At 36.9% G+C, this 19,090-nt stretch overlaps 1 protein-coding gene and 1 long non-coding RNA gene across 15 annotated transcripts in view; both read left to right on the top strand.

Annotated features, from left to right (window-relative positions):
- LOC112137052 overlaps positions 1 to 2,728 on the top strand; it is a 5,459-nt gene extending 2,731 nt beyond the window's left edge. For all 5 annotated transcript variants that reach the window (XR_004947818.1, XR_002917472.2, XR_004947817.1 and 2 more), the window contains 2 exons: positions 875 to 1,165; positions 1,793 to 2,728. This is a non-coding gene — a long non-coding RNA (uncharacterized LOC112137052). The remainder of the gene's footprint in view (positions 1 to 874; positions 1,166 to 1,792) is intronic.
- Positions 2,729 to 7,502: 4,774 nt separating this feature from the next.
- ect2 (epithelial cell transforming 2) overlaps positions 7,503 to 19,090 on the top strand; it is a 47,726-nt gene continuing 36,138 nt past the window's right edge. For 6 of the 10 annotated variants that reach the window (XM_024259051.2, XM_024259049.2, XM_024259046.2 and 3 more), the window contains exons 1-7: positions 7,503 to 7,641; positions 8,199 to 8,364; positions 10,317 to 10,396; positions 12,932 to 13,024; positions 16,246 to 16,428; positions 17,952 to 18,041; positions 18,202 to 18,309. In XM_024259051.2, coding sequence (XP_024114819.1) covers positions 8,232 to 8,364; positions 10,317 to 10,396; positions 12,932 to 13,024; positions 16,246 to 16,428; positions 17,952 to 18,041; positions 18,202 to 18,309 — 687 coding nt within the window. In that variant the 5' untranslated portion in view covers positions 7,503 to 7,641; positions 8,199 to 8,231. Of the gene's footprint in view, positions 7,642 to 7,695; positions 7,858 to 8,198; positions 8,365 to 10,316; positions 10,397 to 12,931; positions 13,025 to 16,245; positions 16,429 to 17,951; positions 18,042 to 18,201; positions 18,310 to 19,090 lie in introns of those variants that run through there. The other 4 variants (XM_024259053.2, XM_024259052.2, XM_024259048.2 and 1 more) reach the window with 2 other exon arrangements.

The following is a 19,090-nucleotide window of genomic DNA, read 5'->3' as shown; positions in this document are numbered from 1 at the left end:
ATATTAGGACGAGTGTTAACCCTTATGCTATCTTATGGGGTCCAGATGACCCTTATATTGATGTGTGATCCCTCCCATGACAGAGTTGGACAGGATTTCATGTCTATCACGGACACCATTGAAGATAAAAAAAAAAAGAATTCTTGAGGAAAAAATAAAAGTTCAGCGCGGTGTCTTGTGGGGTCCAGATGACCCCACTTTAAATGTAAACATGCCTAGAATTGCACAAGGGTTTACAAGGTTCCAAGGAGGGCTCCCAAAAACGATTATTTTAACAGACGACTAATCAGCGATTCTTTTTTTTGATTAGTCGACTAATCGGGTCATGGGCAAACTAAAGTGGATGTAAAGTACTCATCTTAATCATCATTAGCTTTAAACTAATAGAAAGTAAAGATAATTTAGATAATCGTTTATTAAACTTTCTAAGAAATCGTGTAGCTTCTGTCCTTCATCAGATTCTGGTATTAAAACCAGATTAAATCAAGTGAGGTCGGCATCTGAAACAAGGAACTATTTTTAACCAAAAATAAAGTTTTGGTCTCGCTGACTAAAATATAAAAAAGTATTTTTTTCGGTGCTGAACGCTCACTTTGTTCAACTTTACTACACTCTGATTCCATTTAATACAAAGTAACGACTATTAAATTAGTCGTCGATTACTCGACTAATCGATTATTTTGATAGTCGTTTAGTCGATTAATCGCGGCAGTCCTAGTTCCAAGTAGAGCTTCAATGAGCATCAATAAGAAATGGGAGTGAAACAGAAATGTTTTAGAGCTAAGAATGCACTAAAAGCAGCAAATAAACAGAATAATAACCTGTTTTGGTCATTTCTCACCCTTGTATTGTTTCTACTGTTTCTCTCTTTCAGATCCAGACCAGGTCTGAGAGCTTCAGACTCTTTGAAACCTCAGTGGAGAGAGACTTCACCATAGCCCATCTTCACCATCAGGCCAGCAGGAGCTCTTCCCTGGGTGTGGTGTGTTCGAGTCATCGTTCTGCCCTGCTGCCATGAACCACACATCTAAACCACATCACATGCATCAGTTTCATGCACTGTCCAATCATGTCCTCACTGTTGGAGTATCAAAATCCCTTTTGGTCTTCCTGGAAATGATCCCTCCGGAAAAGAAGGAAAGCGGATCCGTCGACGCAATCCTAAGTGAGTTTTTCTTAAAATTGGGCATTTTATGCTAGAATTCTGGGAACAATAAACATGTTCAATCAGGCTACAGTATAGCAATGATTGCTATCAAAATATAAGTTCAACACTCAAAATGAATTATTGTCCAATAGCATCTAACCCAGGGGTGTCAAACTCCAGGCCTCAAGGGCTGGTGTCTTACATGTTTTCCAGCTCCTCATTGGCTAAACACACGTGATCCAGGTAATGAGCAGCAGATAAGGCAGGATTTATAGAAGACCAGCATCAGGCTGGCCCTGGAGGCCTTGAGTTTGACACCCCTGATCTAACCCATCTTTAAGTAAACCGATTTGAACTTATTTGTTAGATTTTTACTGCCCAAAGAAGTAACATGCTGAATTTAAATTCCTTTAACAGCTATAGAGGTCATGTGTAATATGTCATCTTAACTGAATTCTGGCTGTTTTTAGATGCCAGAAATGATTATTTTGGCTCATCAGATGACATGTAAATCAAATCTCATGGCAGCATTATGCAGCTGATCTAATAAAACTATAATTTGCTTGCATCTTGAAGTGTTATATTTGTTATATGCCATCTATTGTCATTTTAGTCATACTAGATTTTAATGTTCTTGTTTTACAGCCTGTGTCCTGAGATGTCCCACTCCACCTGGTTGGGAAAAAATTGTGGAGGTCAAGCTCAAGAAAGCGTTTGTCAGCAAATGTACGGCCAGAGCAGGTTCTGAGCAGTAGGCCACTGCTGTGATCTACAGTATGTGGACTGGTTACTCCTTCATCCTTTATTTATTTTTTGTTTTTAATTTTCGTGGACCAGGAGTTTTAATACACTTCCAGCCAAGTGTGTTCTAGGATTTGGAAGCATGTAAGTTCTGTTGTTTCAAAGCCAAGTAAGATTCCTCCTTGTACCTCAGCAGTGCTGTCAGTGTGTTCATTGTTTAGAATCTAGAAGTATTCATTATCACCACGTCGGCCAGATTGAGTATGCCACAGTTCATGTACTTAATGCAATTACATAAAAAAAGTTTGAAAAAGTTAGATCTCCGGGTATAATACGACACAATTTTGTGAATGTATTTCTGGTTGTACTCAAAATAGTTCATTAAGAAGCCAGGTGGTTTTAACTCGTGTGCTATCCTGGACATGTTTACATTAAAAGTGGGGTCATCTGGACCCCACAAGACAGCGCGCTAAAGTTTTTTTTCCAAGGATTTTTAATCTTGTCTGGTGTCCGTGGCAGACATAAGATCCTGTCCACATTTGTTATGGGAGAGATCACACATCAATGTAATGGTAGGGTCATCTTGACCCCATAAGAGAGCACAAGGGTTAAAGTACTTTTAAATTATTTAAAAAAAAGAATTTTGTTAAAACCGACTTTTCAACAAGGGGGTTAGTAAACAATGTCAGAGCATGTATTTAATTTATTTTTGTATCTCATTTATGTTTTATATTTCTGTATTTTGTCTAAAAAATGTAAAGAGTCTAATGCTGTTATCCCAATACAAATGTTGTACTGATGGTGCTGACCAAATCCCAAATAAAATGTAACATTTACATATTTAGTGTTGTTTTTACTGTTTCTCAAATCGTTCTCATTAATGGCTTTGGTGAGACATTATTCAAGAGAAATGAAAGAGACATGAAACAGACAATAATGAGATCTCTTTTAGAGCTAATCCTTCTCAGATTTGTCTAACTTATCTCCTTAATCCTTCTTTAAAACAGCTGAGACAATTTAGATCAGAGTGAGACTATTATGAGATCTCTTTTGTTTCTCCCACTTCTTAAGTCTTGTTCAAAAAGCTTATCTCAATTCAAGCTCATTTGTCTTGTTGATGTCTTTGCTCATCTTTGCTTAACTCTTGCTCCTAAGGGTCCCTTAGGAGCAAGAGTTAAGACACAAATGAGCACAGAATGATACAAAGATGAGACGCTCAAACTGATCTCAGGAGATGAGCTTGAGCCACATTTGAGCAACAGATTTTTCCTATGGGTACAGGCTTTAACTGAATCTACTAAAATACTCCGTCTCAGCCATGGTTCACTAGAACAGTGTTTTTAACCTTTTTTGAGTCCAGATACACTTTTTCCTTGAGAAGAATTCTGTGGCGCACCAGCATCCAAATATGTGAAACAGAAGAAACTCTATAGTTTGTTGAGGTACAGTCTCTCCACGATCTCATGATCATTTTTTATGATATTTCAGGCAGAAAAACTGGAATTTGCGGCTGTTTTTCCTAAATGTTGTAATAAGTCATGATAGTTTTCAAAAATAATTTTCAACTAAATTAGTTAAACATTTGCTCAAGTTGTTGTTTTTCCCTTTATTAATTTAATATCTTTATTAATATGCAATTTTGTGTGAACAATATATTCTTTCCAAAGAGTGATTTTAAAAAATATATATTTCTTTAAATGTTTTTGCCAGAACAACTGTAATTTTTGAACAATTATATGATCACCACATGCTTGTTTTTTACACACAAAAACATTAAATTCATGTTTATATTCAATTGAACCAACAGAAAAGTGAACATTTTGAAGTGTTATTTTTTTAATTTAGTTTTAATACTCAATGTAATTTTAACAGGAAATGTTTTTTTTTTTTTTCATTTTTGAGTGAATAAATCGTTTTTTTTTTTTGGTAGCATAGTGCAGAAGTGCTGTCACTTTAACCCAATGCATTATGGGAGATGCAGGGCAAAAATCTGACTCTGATGCTGGACAAACTCACGTCTCTGAGCTTCATTATTTTGTTCACTTTTTCCACGGTCTGAGACCGGATTCCACGAGAAGCTACACCGCTAAACACAAACTAGATGTTACTTTTGTTGCAACTGTGAGACTTTATGAGAACAAAAAGTGAGGATGTTAACAACCTTTGATTGGTCAGACTGATGACAGGATTAGGCCTCCAGGAATGATTGGTGGAGACAGTTATAGGGGTGGAACTTCTCCAAAAACAGCTAGATGTGGCTAAATCGCGGGACCGTCATTCTTATTAAAAACTCTTTATTGGAATCAAATAAACACAAAGAAAAAAGTATTTTATCTTTCCTTCATATTCCTAACTATTCAGTGTTTTATCTGGGCCTGTTTGGATGAAAACAGAGCTGATCTCCTGGTGATAGAAAATGTTTTTAGATCAGTGAAAATGATGAATTTCCTGCGGCACACCTGCACTAAACCACAACATAAAAATGATAAAGTTTATATCACACCATGACATCACACACCTTTTGGGGAATCTAGAAGTGATGTTTATTTAAACTTATTCTGTAAGGATGTACAAGGGTTGTTCTGCTCATATATGATGCTTTTTCCAACAGTCACCACACTATACTTTAAGGTTTTATACAAAAGCATATTAATAGCTATAATTGGCCGAGCAAGAACTATTGCATCATAGACTGTCATTCTCTTTCTGAGGCTCCCATCTGGGTAAATATATTTTTGATGGGCATAAGCCTGCTTTTCTCCACTTCAGCATCTGTTAGAATTGCATTATTTGAGGGAATAGTTGTTGAGCTCCATTTCTTTGAGTGTGCTATTCATTGTTGTTGGTGATAACTCAAGGGGTATAAGCTGATGAGAGAGAATGTAAACCAGAGGTCTGCAGCCTGAGGCTCCGGAGCCACATGTGGCTCTTTGACCCTCCTCTGTGGATCTCTGGTTGAAGAAAATCGAAATGTTTTTCATGAGGCACATTCATCGAAACAAAGAAGTCAAATTTTATTCAACTTATTCACAAACATTTAAAGAATGGTACATGTCCCTCCACCATACTCCTGGTACCCATAATGCTCCAACAATCCATCAAGCATAACAGTGTCATAATTAATACTAAAACATTTCAACAGACCGCCATGTACCACCGAACTCAGGGTCAGTAAAACAACCAGAATTTACACATGGTGGATCATAACACCAACTGTTTCAAGGGTTTTAATTGTGCTGTATGGTCCAAAAAACACTCTAAAGGTCATAAACTGTATATAGTCTTTTTTTGAGTCTGACCTTCAACTACCTACTACAGTATTTGCTGCAGTGAGAGGATTTTATGTCTTTGATTTTGAAAGGGAGTCATGTCAAAAGAAATTACCATTTTCATATTTAGAAAATATATATATATATATATATATATATTTTTTCTTGTAGCATTTAAAATCTAAAGACTAAAGTCCCATTAGTTGTCACACACGACAATGTGTAAAATTTGTTCTCCTCATTTGACCCCTGCCCTGGGGGAGCGGTGAGCTGCAGACACAGCCGCTCTCGGGAACCATTTAGTGGTTTAACCCCCCCAGTCCAACCCCTTAATGCTGAGAGTCAAACGGGGAGGCACTGTGTCCATTTTTAGAGTCTTTGGCGTTCTCAGTCCTGCTACCGTAAGTATTGGATGTAACTGATTTTCATCAGAGTGGTACTTTAACAAATTTGTTTTCCTCGTCTGAGCTGGAATCTGGGTCAAAACTCCATGGCTGGACTCCACCAATATTGCTTGTAAATTGTTGTTGCACTGCTAAAGTTAGCATGTGGTTGTGAGGGGCTGTAAGATACCGGGAGGATAGGAAATTTGCCCAGGCTTACTCCATGCCAACACTCTTGCCCAAAACCCAAAGGTGAATTTCTAATGAACTCCTGCCACTTTACAGAAACTACGGTATGTTCAAGAAAACAAAACAGTTCTTTTATTTTTGTCAAAAACTGCATAATCATATTTAAAAGACCACTGGGAACCATTTTACAATTGATCAGAAGAGGATTGGAGTGGGACTTTTAATCTGGAATTATTACTCTCTAGATCACGAGTCAAAGTCGAGGCCTGTGAGGTAATTCTATCCGGCCCTCCAGATAATTTTATTTTATTGTCATTATTGGTCCGATGTTATCTTGCACTTATTTCTAACTTGTAGAATTTTGACGAAATATATTTTTATTGAGAGTAAAAAATTGAAAGTTATTTAAGGTTTAAGTTGATTTATTCTGGAATAATGTTCCTGCCGTTTTATTATTCATAATTATGCTAAAAAGTTACGGTTTTAAAGTTTTCAAAACAGGCATTCTGGTAGCATTTTGGACTATTTTGGCATTTACTAAGATTTTTTAGACTATTTTGGAGTTTAGCAAATATTTCAGCTACATACTAGCTGTTTTGGCTTACCTAATTTTTTGTTTTTTTAGCCTAATTTGGCATTTAACATAATATTTTAGCTGGGTTTCAGCTTCAGTGTTTTCAGCTATCAATTTCAGCATTTTTAGCTATCAGCACTATCATCTCTAGCTGCCAAATTCATCTTACAGCATTCACACTAGCATTATCACAGGTAATGTTATATACAGTATCTAGTTCATAATTGTGTTAAAAAGTTATGGTTTTAAAGTTTTAAAAATGTAGTCTTAGAGTGTTCAATAAATGTTTATCCTGTTCGGCCTGTGACCTAAGGTGTGTTTCGGATTTTGTCCCAAATGAGTTTAACACGGCTCTAGATGAAAGTATGAAGGCTTTTAAAGCTAGAATTTGAAGGAGCTGAACACTTTGTCATCCCTTCCTATGGGCTGAAAATATAATATATTGCATTATATTTTCTTCTTTTCTTTCCAGGTTTTCACTTCAGGAGGGTTACACAGCAAGTCAGCTTCCTTCATCCAACTCCTTCTTCTGCATCCTCTACCAGCTACCGCATGCCTTCCTACATTGCATCCATAAATCTCCTCTTTGTTCTTCCTCCAGACTCTTGGCATCCCTAAACTCAGCATCCTTCTACCGATATATCCACTGTCTCTCCCCTGGACATATCTCAGTCTCATATCACATAAATAAAACATACCCACAAAAAACTACAAGTAGCAATTTCCAGAATGAGATAGAATTTTGATATCCAACAGGCTGAAATTATGAAGTTGAATCAGATATATTTTATTCATATGACCCCTTAATATCACTGCAGACTAACAAGGTGTCTAATAGACAAAAAGCAGAAGCAAAATCTAAAATCAGCAGAGGCAGACTAGTGTTCGTGGTGTGTTCAAAGCCTTTCTCAAAAAATGGCCACTAATGATGCCAGCCTAAAGCTCGTCAGAGATTAACTTTCACGTGCCAACAACAAACAAAAAGTTAACAAATAATATCTATTGTGTTATTGTTATTATTTACAAGTGCATAAATAAATGAATAAATAATAACTATTTGGTGTGTGTCTGCTTTTTCCCGACATTTTTTAAATGCATCATGGGCGTGTCGATGGAGTGATGAGTGCGTCCCGATTTGAATGAATGGTCCAATCAGCTTGCTCGTATGAATGACGCTATTGTCGTCACGCCACTCTTGTCCAATCAGAGAGCTTGCCGTTGTGTGCTTTGCTTTTTGAATTGAGCCTTACAGAACCTACGGATCCACTGAGCTGTCAACAAACCGAAAACGCTTGTTTGGACTACCTTACCTTATGGAGGACGCGATGCTTTGATACGGTATTTGAACTTTGGGCTATATTTATTTATCCACGCTTTCCAACCGCGCGCAGACCGCAGAGAGATGTCTACGAATTGAGAGTTGACTCGCTAGCTTAATGTCACCAAAGTTAGCTAGTTAGCCTATCAAAGTTAACTTACTTTAGCAGCCAGTATCTAGCGTTTTTCTTTTGGTTGACTTTATTTAATATAGGAAACTCGGACAACACAAGTTTGGTAAGTTACACTTCTTACACCCACATGAGGCCAAACCTTAACGCGGGGAACCTGGAAGCACCAGGTTTCGGGAGTGACTGATGGTAACGTCTTTAGCCTGTCGCCGTACTCCAACGTTTTGTCGGATACTTTTTCATTCACAGACACCACCTGTATAAATTAATCCCTTCATTAGTTACACTTAATTAGGAGTAGCTTACCGTCCATCATTGTTTATAGTCCGAGTTTGGCTGTAAACAGAGACGGAGACTGGACAAACTCTAGTCTCTTCTGCTGAAGTCATTCTGTGAACTACAGTCAGTAATTTGACTGTTTCCACCGTCTTGTGCTCCTGCCGCTAGTGTGGAGACTTTGGCTGGTCTTGTGCTCGCACCATGGCGGACAGCAGCATGCTGACCTTAGGGACAGCTCGGAGTCTGTTGGCGGATTCCTCTGTGTGTGATTCCAGGATTGTTGAAGTCACCAATGACCACACTTTTCTGGCCGCAGCATGTGAAGATGGAGAAGGTAAGAAGAACCAGCTTCACGGCATTTTTTCCAATTCCTTCTCAAAATTACGTCAATATAAGTCTGGTCATGTAAAGCAAACTTTCTCTTGTGAGGGCCACAGAACTGTTTTCTACTCTGATGGGGGCCGGGTCGGTTTGTAGGCTAATGGTGAACATTTATTGTTTTCCAGAAAGCCAAACATAGCCAAATTTTAAACAATTCATTTCTGTAATCTTCATTACAAAAAAAAGATACTAAAAAATTTTAATAAACTAAATATATTTAATTACCTGCGATAATGCTAGTGTAAATGCTGTAAACTGAATGTGGCCACTGCTAGTCCTAGTAGCTGAAGATGCTGAAATTGATGACTAAAAGCTAAAAAGGCTGAAGTTGATAGCTGAAATGGCTGAAGCTGGTAGCTGAAAACGCTGAAGCTGATAGCTAGCTAAAGTATTAGCGAAATGCCAAATTACCCTAAAAACAAAACAAAAAAATCTAAATTGGCCAAAACGGCGAGCATGTGGCTGAAATATAACCTAGGTACCAAATCATCCAAAAAGAGCTGAGGAGCTATGGACGTCCAAAAAAACACACAGAACAAAAATATTAGAAATAAAGAAAATTGAATCACTATTTCACCAGTAAATAAATATTCTCTCCTCTCCCGTCATAGTTCACACTGCAGAAGGGTGAAATAAAAAGTCACGCTCTATGTGGATCTTGATCGGTATTTCTGATAGTGTGTGGGGGGGCTGGGACAAATGTGAGTCGTAAAGTCATTTTTTCTATCATTCCAATACCACGTGATCACTAAGTTTCCGTTTTCCCTTGAGGGACATCAATCAGTTGGCACCAAAATGAAAACAAAAGCTACATTATTAAAATAGAATTCTAACATGCCAAAAACACTCATGCATCTGCTCCTGGTCCGATCCTAGTGTCAAATGTTTGAACCCTTTTTGGCCCACGAGTCAAAACGTTTGCCCATCCCTGGGTTAGACTGGATTAGATCAATATCATCAGGGTGGGGCACTGATTGGGTGTTATTCTGTTCCTGTGCCAAAGCAGTTCTTTGATTTTGGTTCCTAATCGGTGCCAATTTCGGTGCTTCAGTAATAAAAAAATAATGCCTACATCTTCCCAAATCAACACATTTTAATACCCAAATCACATTTTGACGCATGACGCATGGTTCAGACCTCCACGTCAAAAATGGATGTTTTGGGTGTCATGGTTTTTTGACGTGCTGATTGTTTTTTTTAAATCAGAGCTCCACAATCTCTTTCGCCACAAATAATTATATCCAGCCTTCCAGATCTTTTTTTTTTTATTTTTATAAATAGCTGATGTTCTCTTGTGCTTATTTTTTACTTTTTTTATTCATATTAATGTCAAAAAGTTACATTTTTAGGTTTTAAATATGTAATTTTAGAGCTTTCAATAAATGTGTGTCTTGTTCGGGCTGCGACCTAAAGTGTATTTTGGATTTTGGCCCCTTGTAGGATTGATTTTGACACCCCTGAGTTTGTGGTTTCAACGTCGTCGGGCCTTTTGCTGCTGAATAATTTTACAGACTTACTGCCTGAGAAAATCAATTTATTTTTATTTACCCTGTCCTGTCCAGCAGCTGAGTAAAACAGAACAAAGCTGAACAGATTTCACTGTTACTAAAGGGGGTTATGAATCTTCAGACACACAAGGTGTATGTATACTTGTATAAACCCCTTTTGTATTTAAGGATAAACTTTGTTTACACGAGTTATGTTATTATTTTACGTTTTTGTTTACATTGTTTGGGCCTGAACGTGTTGAGACTGCATATCCTCATTTTACATGCAAGCTAAAGTGTGCTAGAAGCTGCTGCATGAAGCTGTTTTTCAGTCCCATTTTCTTATGTGTTTATTTGGACAGTTCTCGTAGCTGCTCCTCACTGCCATGATAACTCTGTACTTTTTCCTTTTACTTAGAAATGCTGCCTAAAGTGGAGACTCGCGTTGTCCTGGTGGGAGAAGCTGGGAGAAATCGAGTTCTTCTTAAAGCTCTGCAGGTACCTCGTTCCTCTGTCTGTTCTAGTCAGCCGACACCAGTCATAGTTGAGACAGACCACATGTAGATGTGTGTGTAACATCTTAGTGTTTTAAGTCCCACTCATGTTTGATCTATTGTCAAAGCGTTCCCAGTGGTCTTTTAATTATGGTTGGAATGTTTTTATGCAAAATCCTAAAACCCATGTTGTTTTCTAGGACATAGTTTCTGCAGAGCGGCAGAAGTTCATTAGAGATTTGCATCTGAGATGTGGGCGGGGCTGTTGGTGCAGAGCAAACCATTTCACTTCACTGTTGCTGAGAGCTCTTTGTTTACACACTCTCCCGCTAGCTTACAGCCCCTCACCTCACCAACCTAACATTAGCAATGCAGCAAAAGTGAGCAGCAATATCAGAGCTATCCAGCTGTACAGTTTAGATCCAGATTCCAGCTCAGACCAGGAAAACAAAGACATTCATGTAGAGTGAGATATATATATATATATAGCAAAATAACTTTTTCTCCATAGAGGAATGAGTCTATTGCGATTGAACTTTTATTTTGAAGGGTCCGAAGTTGACACTCACCAGTAGTGATCATTTTCTCCTCTTTAGCGAGTAAAAGTTAGAGTTAGTCGCCACATGACGAGTACATGTTTGCATCTAATTATTTATGTTTATTAGTTCTCCTCTTGGTAAATTTTGTAACCTCTCCATATCCGTCGTCTGTGTTAGAGGTAAACAAACGCTCATGAAACACCATACCGCCGCGGGCACTTCTGCTAATCTTCTCTGTGTAACGTTTAGTTTCAGCTGATGAAGCAGCAGAACATCTGGTGATTTTGGTCTGAACTGGAAGACAAACCAGCTGGACTTAAAGCAGCAACAGAAAGTTTAATAAAAAGTGTAGATTTGGTGACCGCCCAGTAGGGCTGCCACAATTAGTAGACTATTAAAATAGTTGATGACTAATTTAATAGTCAATTAGTCATTACTTTATATTCTATGGAGTCAGAGTTGAGTAAAGTTGAATAAAGTTGTGAGTGTTCAGCACCAAAAAATTGACTTTTTTTCACTATTGAAGTCATTGAGACCAAAACTTTATCTGTAGTAATTATAATACATTTTATTTAAAGCGCCTTTCAGAGCTCTCAAGGACACTGTACAGTTAAAAGCACAAATAAAGCATACATTTAAATAAAGTCTAATTAAAATGAAGTAGCAGAAGTGGGTATATAAAACTCTGTTGGGTTATATATGGGTTTTGATTTAAAGATGGAAAAACAGTCTATGTTTCTGATGTCGGGGGGGTAGTGAGTTCCAGAGTTTGGATCTTTAGTGAAAATAGTTCCTTGTTTCAGAGGCCGACATCATTAGAGAGATCAGGAATATACTTTATACATCAAACTCATGTGACCTTTGACCCTATTCACCCGTAATAAATAAAAGTGACATTAAATTGTTATGTCATCTTGAGGGGCGGGGCACCTGTCAAAATGAGTTTGATGGATGGTGTAGGGTCAAAGGTCACCTGTCAAAATGAGTTTGATGTAAAGTATATTCCTTATCTCTCTCTCATATTTGATTTAATCTTGTTTTAATACCAGAAACTAAACAAGGACAGAGTCTGCATGATTTATTAAGAGTTTAATAAACTTAAATCATCATCTTAATTGGTTAAGATGTGTGTTTTACATCCAGTTTGCGCATGACCCGATTAGTCGACTAATCGGTAAAAATAATCAGTGATTAGTGAGGTTTAAAATAATCGTTTGTGGCAGCTCTACCGCCCAGTGTCATTTTCATGACTAATCTTTTTCCAACTTCATTTTTTTTGTCTGCTCCAGATTCACGATTTGAATAAAAATACTTAAAAATGCAGCTTAAATCTGATTTATTTTACATTTCCTTCATCATGAGAAAATTGCTGCAAGAACATGTTAAAAATATCCAAAAACACAATTTTCTTTGAAGTGGGTAACAGAAAAATATTGTGAACAAAAGTATAAGAAATGTGTATGTAGTCTGGAGCAAAGAGCAGATTTTAGTTGCTTGAGTGGTTCTTCACTCAAGTTTTTCCCTCTGCTGACATTTCTAAGCTTTAAGAAATACTCCCCGGTCACCTGTAACAGACAGTTCAGCCTGCAGCCTCTTCACGTACACCATGCGTCCAACGAAAGTCTTTTAACTTTATCAACAGGCAGGAGAGCAAACCCACTTCTGTTTTTGTAAAATGTGGTAATCTTCTTCCAGATTTCCACTATAAACCTTGAATCTAAAATATTCATACTGAGTGAGAACACCAAGTTCTTTAATTTTTCAGTTCAGACCCTCCAGTGTTGGTTTTTGTTTTGAGGCTACTGGCTTTGGTCTTTGCACGGCCATGGAGCAAGGGACATTTTCTTCCCCCCGGCAACATGCACACTCTATGAACCAATTTTTATATATGTGTATGTGTGCTTTGTGTTTTCTCCCATGTCTCATTTTGCCTTTTTTAAGTCTTTTTTTATTTCATAATCATATTCTTTTTCATGAAATGCTGGTCTTTGGTTTTTCAGGCCATCAGATTGATGGAGGTACCCGTGGTAAAGATAAGAGAAGGTGATACGAGTGCCCAGGAGAAAATGATGATAAAATCTATAGTCACTATGGTCAGTACAGAGTCTGTTTCTCTGTTTGGCTGTTTAACATTGATGGGATTTTTGGGAAAGCACTGATTTAACCCCAATTCTCACTGACTTCTTCTTCAATCACCTTCTAATAAGACTTAACTCTGGTCTGCACGGGTGTCTAGGGGATATTCGGAAAGAGATGAAGTTTCTGGAGCTGGAGTCTTGGAGTGAACTCACATTTTCCCAGAGTGTTGGTGCACGGTTGTGAACCAAACATTAAAGGGCCTATATCATGCTATTCTAAGGCTTTCAGAGTAAACTATATCCATATATATGATCATACATTACCTTTGGCACACTAAAGAACAAATCATTCATGAAATACTAGTTATGTCTGTGAGCTCTTTTCCTACCCAGAAGTTAGACGACTCTAAACCTGAGGCTCTGTCTTTCACTTCTTGTGGGTGCCGCCCATTTCATGACGTCATCCTAGAGCTAACCTCAAAAACAAACGACATCTGAACTTTTGCAAAGATGAATGTGCATAGAAGTGCTGGGCAATATGATGATACATATTGTGTGGGTGATAGAAAAGTGTGTATCCTGCCATTTCTCTTCTATCGTTGATATTTATAACCTAATTTGATCAATTACTATGCCAAATATGTCATTAAATAGTCCGAACCTCGTCAGTGTGTACACAAACAACTGATATAAGTGAAAATAAAGACAAGTTAAAAAGAGATTATTTGCAAAGAAACTCCGTCTTGTGGTTTTACCACGTAAACTTGCTTTACGTCTTTGATTCACACTTAAGCGAGCTTTACAACAGGCTTTACGTTACTGAAGACGAGTGCAGAACAATGGATGCAGAAGCACTTGAAGTTGTTTCCCTGGAGTTGAAACGGAAAGATACACTGATGCAGGCAGTCCAAGAAGAAACACTTTCAGCAAAAGAAGGGTACAAATGTGATCTGGTTGCATTTTTGGAGCAGAAGACGGCAACATGTCAATTAATCTAGGAAGCTATTCTCACACTGATGCTAACACAACAAACCTATCACTCAAGGAAAGTCCACCAAAATGAACGTATGAGATTACAAAAAATAAGAGGTAATTCAAGCTGTGGCACAGGACTGTAACTCGTATCTGAGCACTTGGATTCTCACGATCTGCTCCTGAAAATTCAAGTATGAATATTCACGACGTCCAAATCGCTGATCCACGATCTTTATAAATATAGTAGAGTATAGTCAAATATCATGGTGTAAAATATGCATTGCTTTGAAATACAGAATAATGTTGGATTTTAATTTATGAACTACAGCAAAGCTGAATGAGCGGCGCTGTCACAGGAAGTAAACAAATCTTCAAAATAAAGTGTCAGTGAAGCTTCCTGTTTTCAGAGTAAAACTAGCGAGAGCCTTTCAAATAACTGAAAATATACTTTATTGTTTTATATTGGGATATATATTGTTATTGTGATATAAAATAATTTATATCAAGATATAAAATAATTTATATCTTGATATAAATTCCATATCGCCCAGCACTAGTGCATATAATATAAAAGCATTTTGCCGATCAGTTAGCGCATTGGAGAAGGTGGATGTGTATGTGTTAGCCTGGGGGCGGAGCAGACTCTTCCTGGAAGGGGCTGTTCTCACTTTGTGATGTCACAATGGTAGGATCCGCTCTTTCAAGGATTGGGAGAGACACTTAATAGCTCAAAGTAGATTTGGCCTGATATAAGCCCTTTAACAAAGTAATTTCACAAGCTTTTCTTGAAGAGTTGACTTTTGCAAATTTGAGCTTGTTGATGTCTAATTATTTTAGTGACATTTCAGTGACAGTTTTAACTGTATTTTCTAATCTGATTTGACTTCTGTAACGTTTCTTTTATAATTTGAAAACTTTTGTTTATCATGAATCTTAAGTGGTGTTTGGTTTTTGTGAACCTTTCAGTGCTGCTGTCATTGTAAAGTCTTTAACACCAGATTCTGCTTTAACACTCTTTAACATACCAAACCTGCAGACATTTGAGCATAACCTGGGAGTTTCAGAAGTATCCTCTGCTTTGATGTTTTTTCTGTCTTGTTGCTGCCTGGAAGCTCAATTTCTTCATTACCAGGGAATGCTTTAAACAAAACAAAACGATTGTCAGAATTTCTGTATCGACATGTTTACGTCCATTGCTATTCCTGCTGTTTGTGCTCCAAGGCTATTTTAAACAGCTGATACATTAGTGGATAAAGTATTTTTTTTTCCCTATTTGGACCAGTGAATACAGATCAGAAAACTTTTAATGACAAGTTCAGAGCCTTTGTAAAGTTGTAGTTATTTCTTGTAACAAAAATTACAAAGTATTTAACATGATTGATTAAAATTTTTTTATTAATCCCTGAAATTTAAAATCGAAAAGCTCTTTGTTCATGAATAGAGTAACAAATAGGGCGATGTATTGATAATAATTTCCAGAAACGACTCAACTTGATTCACAAGAGCCTGGATCGATTCAATTCAATTTTGAGTTTAAATGTTTACACACTTTTGTTTAGAAATACATTCATAATCTACTACATGTTTTGAATATATTTAAATTAATCTGATCCAGTTCACATACTGTAAATGTATCAGTGAAATACTGAGATTGTTAATATCATCCAGTGTTACATAGATTCTCTAAAGGAGAAGTTCTAACTAAAATGTTCAGATCATTAACATTGTAAACATTGTTCTGCTTCTCCTGGAGGACGTTTCAGTTTGACCACTAGGTTGTGATCACACTATAGCAGTAAACCTTATTCCAGAAGAAGACATGAGCAAGAAGTATGAGCAAAAACGATGTTTTCGACCTTATATGGTTACTGTAAAAAATGTTTCCCCCAAAGAGTTTGTTAAATTCATGCCTGTGAGTTTATAAAGATGTTCATTTAGTCATTAATGCATGTTTAGGTCGACTGAGGTTAGCATTAGCCGTCCTATGGGGAATTCCATTAAATGTTAGCATCAAGCTAGCAGACTCTAGCTTCATGTGTTGAATAGATTTTTATTTTTTTAATAATTGATTTTTTTTTTATCTATTTAGCTAAAATCGATTCAAATTGAGTTTATTAACTTAGTTTATAGTGTATAATTTATTAACTAATATATTCCTGTCTTCTGTTTGATCTTGTTTCAAATCAAATCAAAGTGGCAGAAAGGAGCTCACATCTTCTGCCACTCATTTGTTTGTTTCCTTTGTGATTCCTCTTTTTCAGGACATAAACACTCCGTTCTTAGTGACGGAGAATGTCCGGGAGTTTGCAGACGGGGACAGTGCAGAGTTTGAGACGGTGTTTGTCCTCATGGACTTCAACTCCTCAGACTACAGCTTTCTTCACAGGCAGGACAGCCGCATTGTTGGGCCTCCTGTTGTCTTGCACTGTGCTGCGAAAGAAGAAGTAAGTGTAGCTTCACGAGTGGCTTTAAGCTCGTGTTGACTGGTTGTTGCTGTAAGGCAGGAGTCTGCACTCGGAGGCTCTGGAGCCACATGTTGGACTTGACACTTCGCTTTGGCTCTCCGGCTAAAATTATAATTATAATAATTCTAAAAAGTAAGGGATACTTATTTAGCTTAATTTTAATCCGTAATTTATATGAATTTATGGTTGAAGTTTTTTACACCACTGCTGACAACATCAGACGCCTGTATGTGAACAACCATTAAATAAAAAAAAAACAAAAAAACAGCAAGATAAAAGATAAATTAATTTTTGGAAACACTTCAAAACATATATTTAATAAAACATATATAGTACTTTAGACACACAAAAGGCTTTTTATATGTAACATCAAAACATTTGGTCATGGAGGCCTATTTATTAAAACAAAACATCTTTAAACTTTGAACACAAACAAAATGCTAAAACATGTATTTTCTGATGACATTTACATGTCTTTAGACCAAACCTACAAAAGCTGAGAGAAAAGAATGCTTCAAAATAGTGTTAAATACCGAATCTATCTGGAGTCATCCTTAAAATATAAATGTTCTCATCCCTCACATCTCAGAGAATGACGATCAAAAACTCAGTTTATTCTAAATGTTTTGAGTTTTTTTTTTTTTTTTTGATAAATAGATTCTTTTAAAATGTTGTTTGAGAGTAAAAGGCAAAAAAAGCATCTCAAAATCCTAATGAAAAAGCATGTTTGAGTGTTTTTAACTCAAGTTGAGCTGCTGCAGCAGGAGGATCTTTTTTGACACAGGGTTGATTTTATTTTGAAAGGAACTAGTGTGTACTAAGTTAAAACGGGTATATATAGAAAGACATAGATAAGACAATTCAATATTAATTCAATAATTGTAATATTTAAACGCTATATTTATAAATGAATGTTTGATTACCAAAAAAGCCTAATTATTGTACATTTTTTTAAACAATGTAGTAGAACTTTGTGGGTCTCATTGGTTCTGGTCGGTAAGAAACTAGACCCCATGGCTCTTTTAGTGTAAAAGGTTGCAGACCTCTGACCTACACACACACACACACACACACACACACACTCACGGGTGCGCCTGCATGGAAAGCTGTCAAATCGATTTTTTTTTAATTTTCTGCATTGATGAACATGTTGACGAGTTTGAATCTTTTTTTTTTTTTTTACAGATTCCCAAAGAATTGTTACATCATAACCCTAAAAATGTTTACATTTTCTTTATGTATTTTGTTTTTTATTTGTGACAAAACACTACATCTACCTATAGGTGGAACAAAAGTAACAGCAGCATAAATACAATGTAGTGTATTTGAATTTCTTTAAAGGATAAGTACCTACTGGGTTTTTGTCATAGAAATTTTCCCAAATGACTTTTTTAGTGCTGACGGTTGCAGACTCCTCCCTTAGAAGGAACACAATGTGATTTAAAAATGTTTTTCTGCGGTGAGGTCCACCTTCTCATTGCCCATCTCTTGTCTCCTGGCAGCCTCTGCTCTTCTCATGCCGTCCTCTTTACTGCACTGCTATGCTCAACCTGTCCCTGTGTCTAACAGGCTTCAGAAACAAAGACGAGATGGTGGGTTCATTCAGCACTCCTCATTATTTTATCTGTGTTTAAATGTAACGTCAGCCAGAAAGCCATCACATGCTTTCAAACCCAGAATGTGGAATTCACTCATCTACCAAAACAACCAGGAAGTGTGGTGCTCAGGTTTTGCTGTCATTTTTGCTTGTAGAAGAACTTGGTAAATCTGGTCCATCACATGGGTGGAACAATCCGGAAAGACTTCAGCACCAAGGTTACTCATCTTGTTGCAAACTCCACCCATGGAGAGAAGTACAGGGTTTGTACATCATCATTCTTTCTTGTCTGTAATAAGAACATCCCATATCAGTTCATGTTTGTTTAGGTGATGTTGTCCTGAAGTTGAGCCACAGCGAAATGTTTTACAGGGTAATCAAACCCTAAATCAACTTTTTTTGTCTGTTGATCTCTATAAATGGGGCTTTAAAAGTGCTGTCTGTTGGTCATGGCCGACAAATTAAAAATACAATTGTTTAATTCTTGAAAATATAGTCAAAACCGCCTGTGTGCTGCCCCCTACAGGCTGAATTGAGGTATTGCAGTTTAATTTTGTGATTGGTCAAACCATGTAAGTTTCAAAAGTCTGACGTCAAGATCTGCAGCTCCAGTAATGATAACAGTCCTGTTCTCCAGCCCCGCCCCTCTGACTGGATTTTAACATTTCAACTGTGGGCGCAGTTAGAAACCAACTTCCCTGTTTGGTTATCCTTTAAGGAAGAAGATTTTAAATCCAGTTCCAGTTTCAAGACAATATCAATTTCTCAAAAATATTTCTCATATTTTTTAAGTTAAAATGAAATGCTTTAGGCGTAAATGTAAGGATGTATATTTTAGTGATGAAGTTTTAAACTTTGTTCAGTTTATATCTCTTTGTTCAGTTTATATCTCTCTTGTCTTAAAACAGTGTAATATTGATTGAATCATGAACTTGTTAATTGAAAGATTTTGCTCCAGTGTAAACTAGGGCTGGGAATCACTGGGTACCTCACGGTAGGGGTGTGCCAAAATATCGATATTGCGATATATCGCGATATTTAGTC

This window comes from Oryzias melastigma, linkage group LG4, assembly GCF_002922805.2.
Source record: "Oryzias melastigma strain HK-1 linkage group LG4, ASM292280v2, whole genome shotgun sequence".
NCBI lineage: Eukaryota > Metazoa > Chordata > Actinopteri > Beloniformes > Adrianichthyidae > Oryzias > Oryzias melastigma.
Note: the sequence above shows the minus strand (reverse complement) of the source record. Positions and strands in the feature narration are given on the sequence as shown.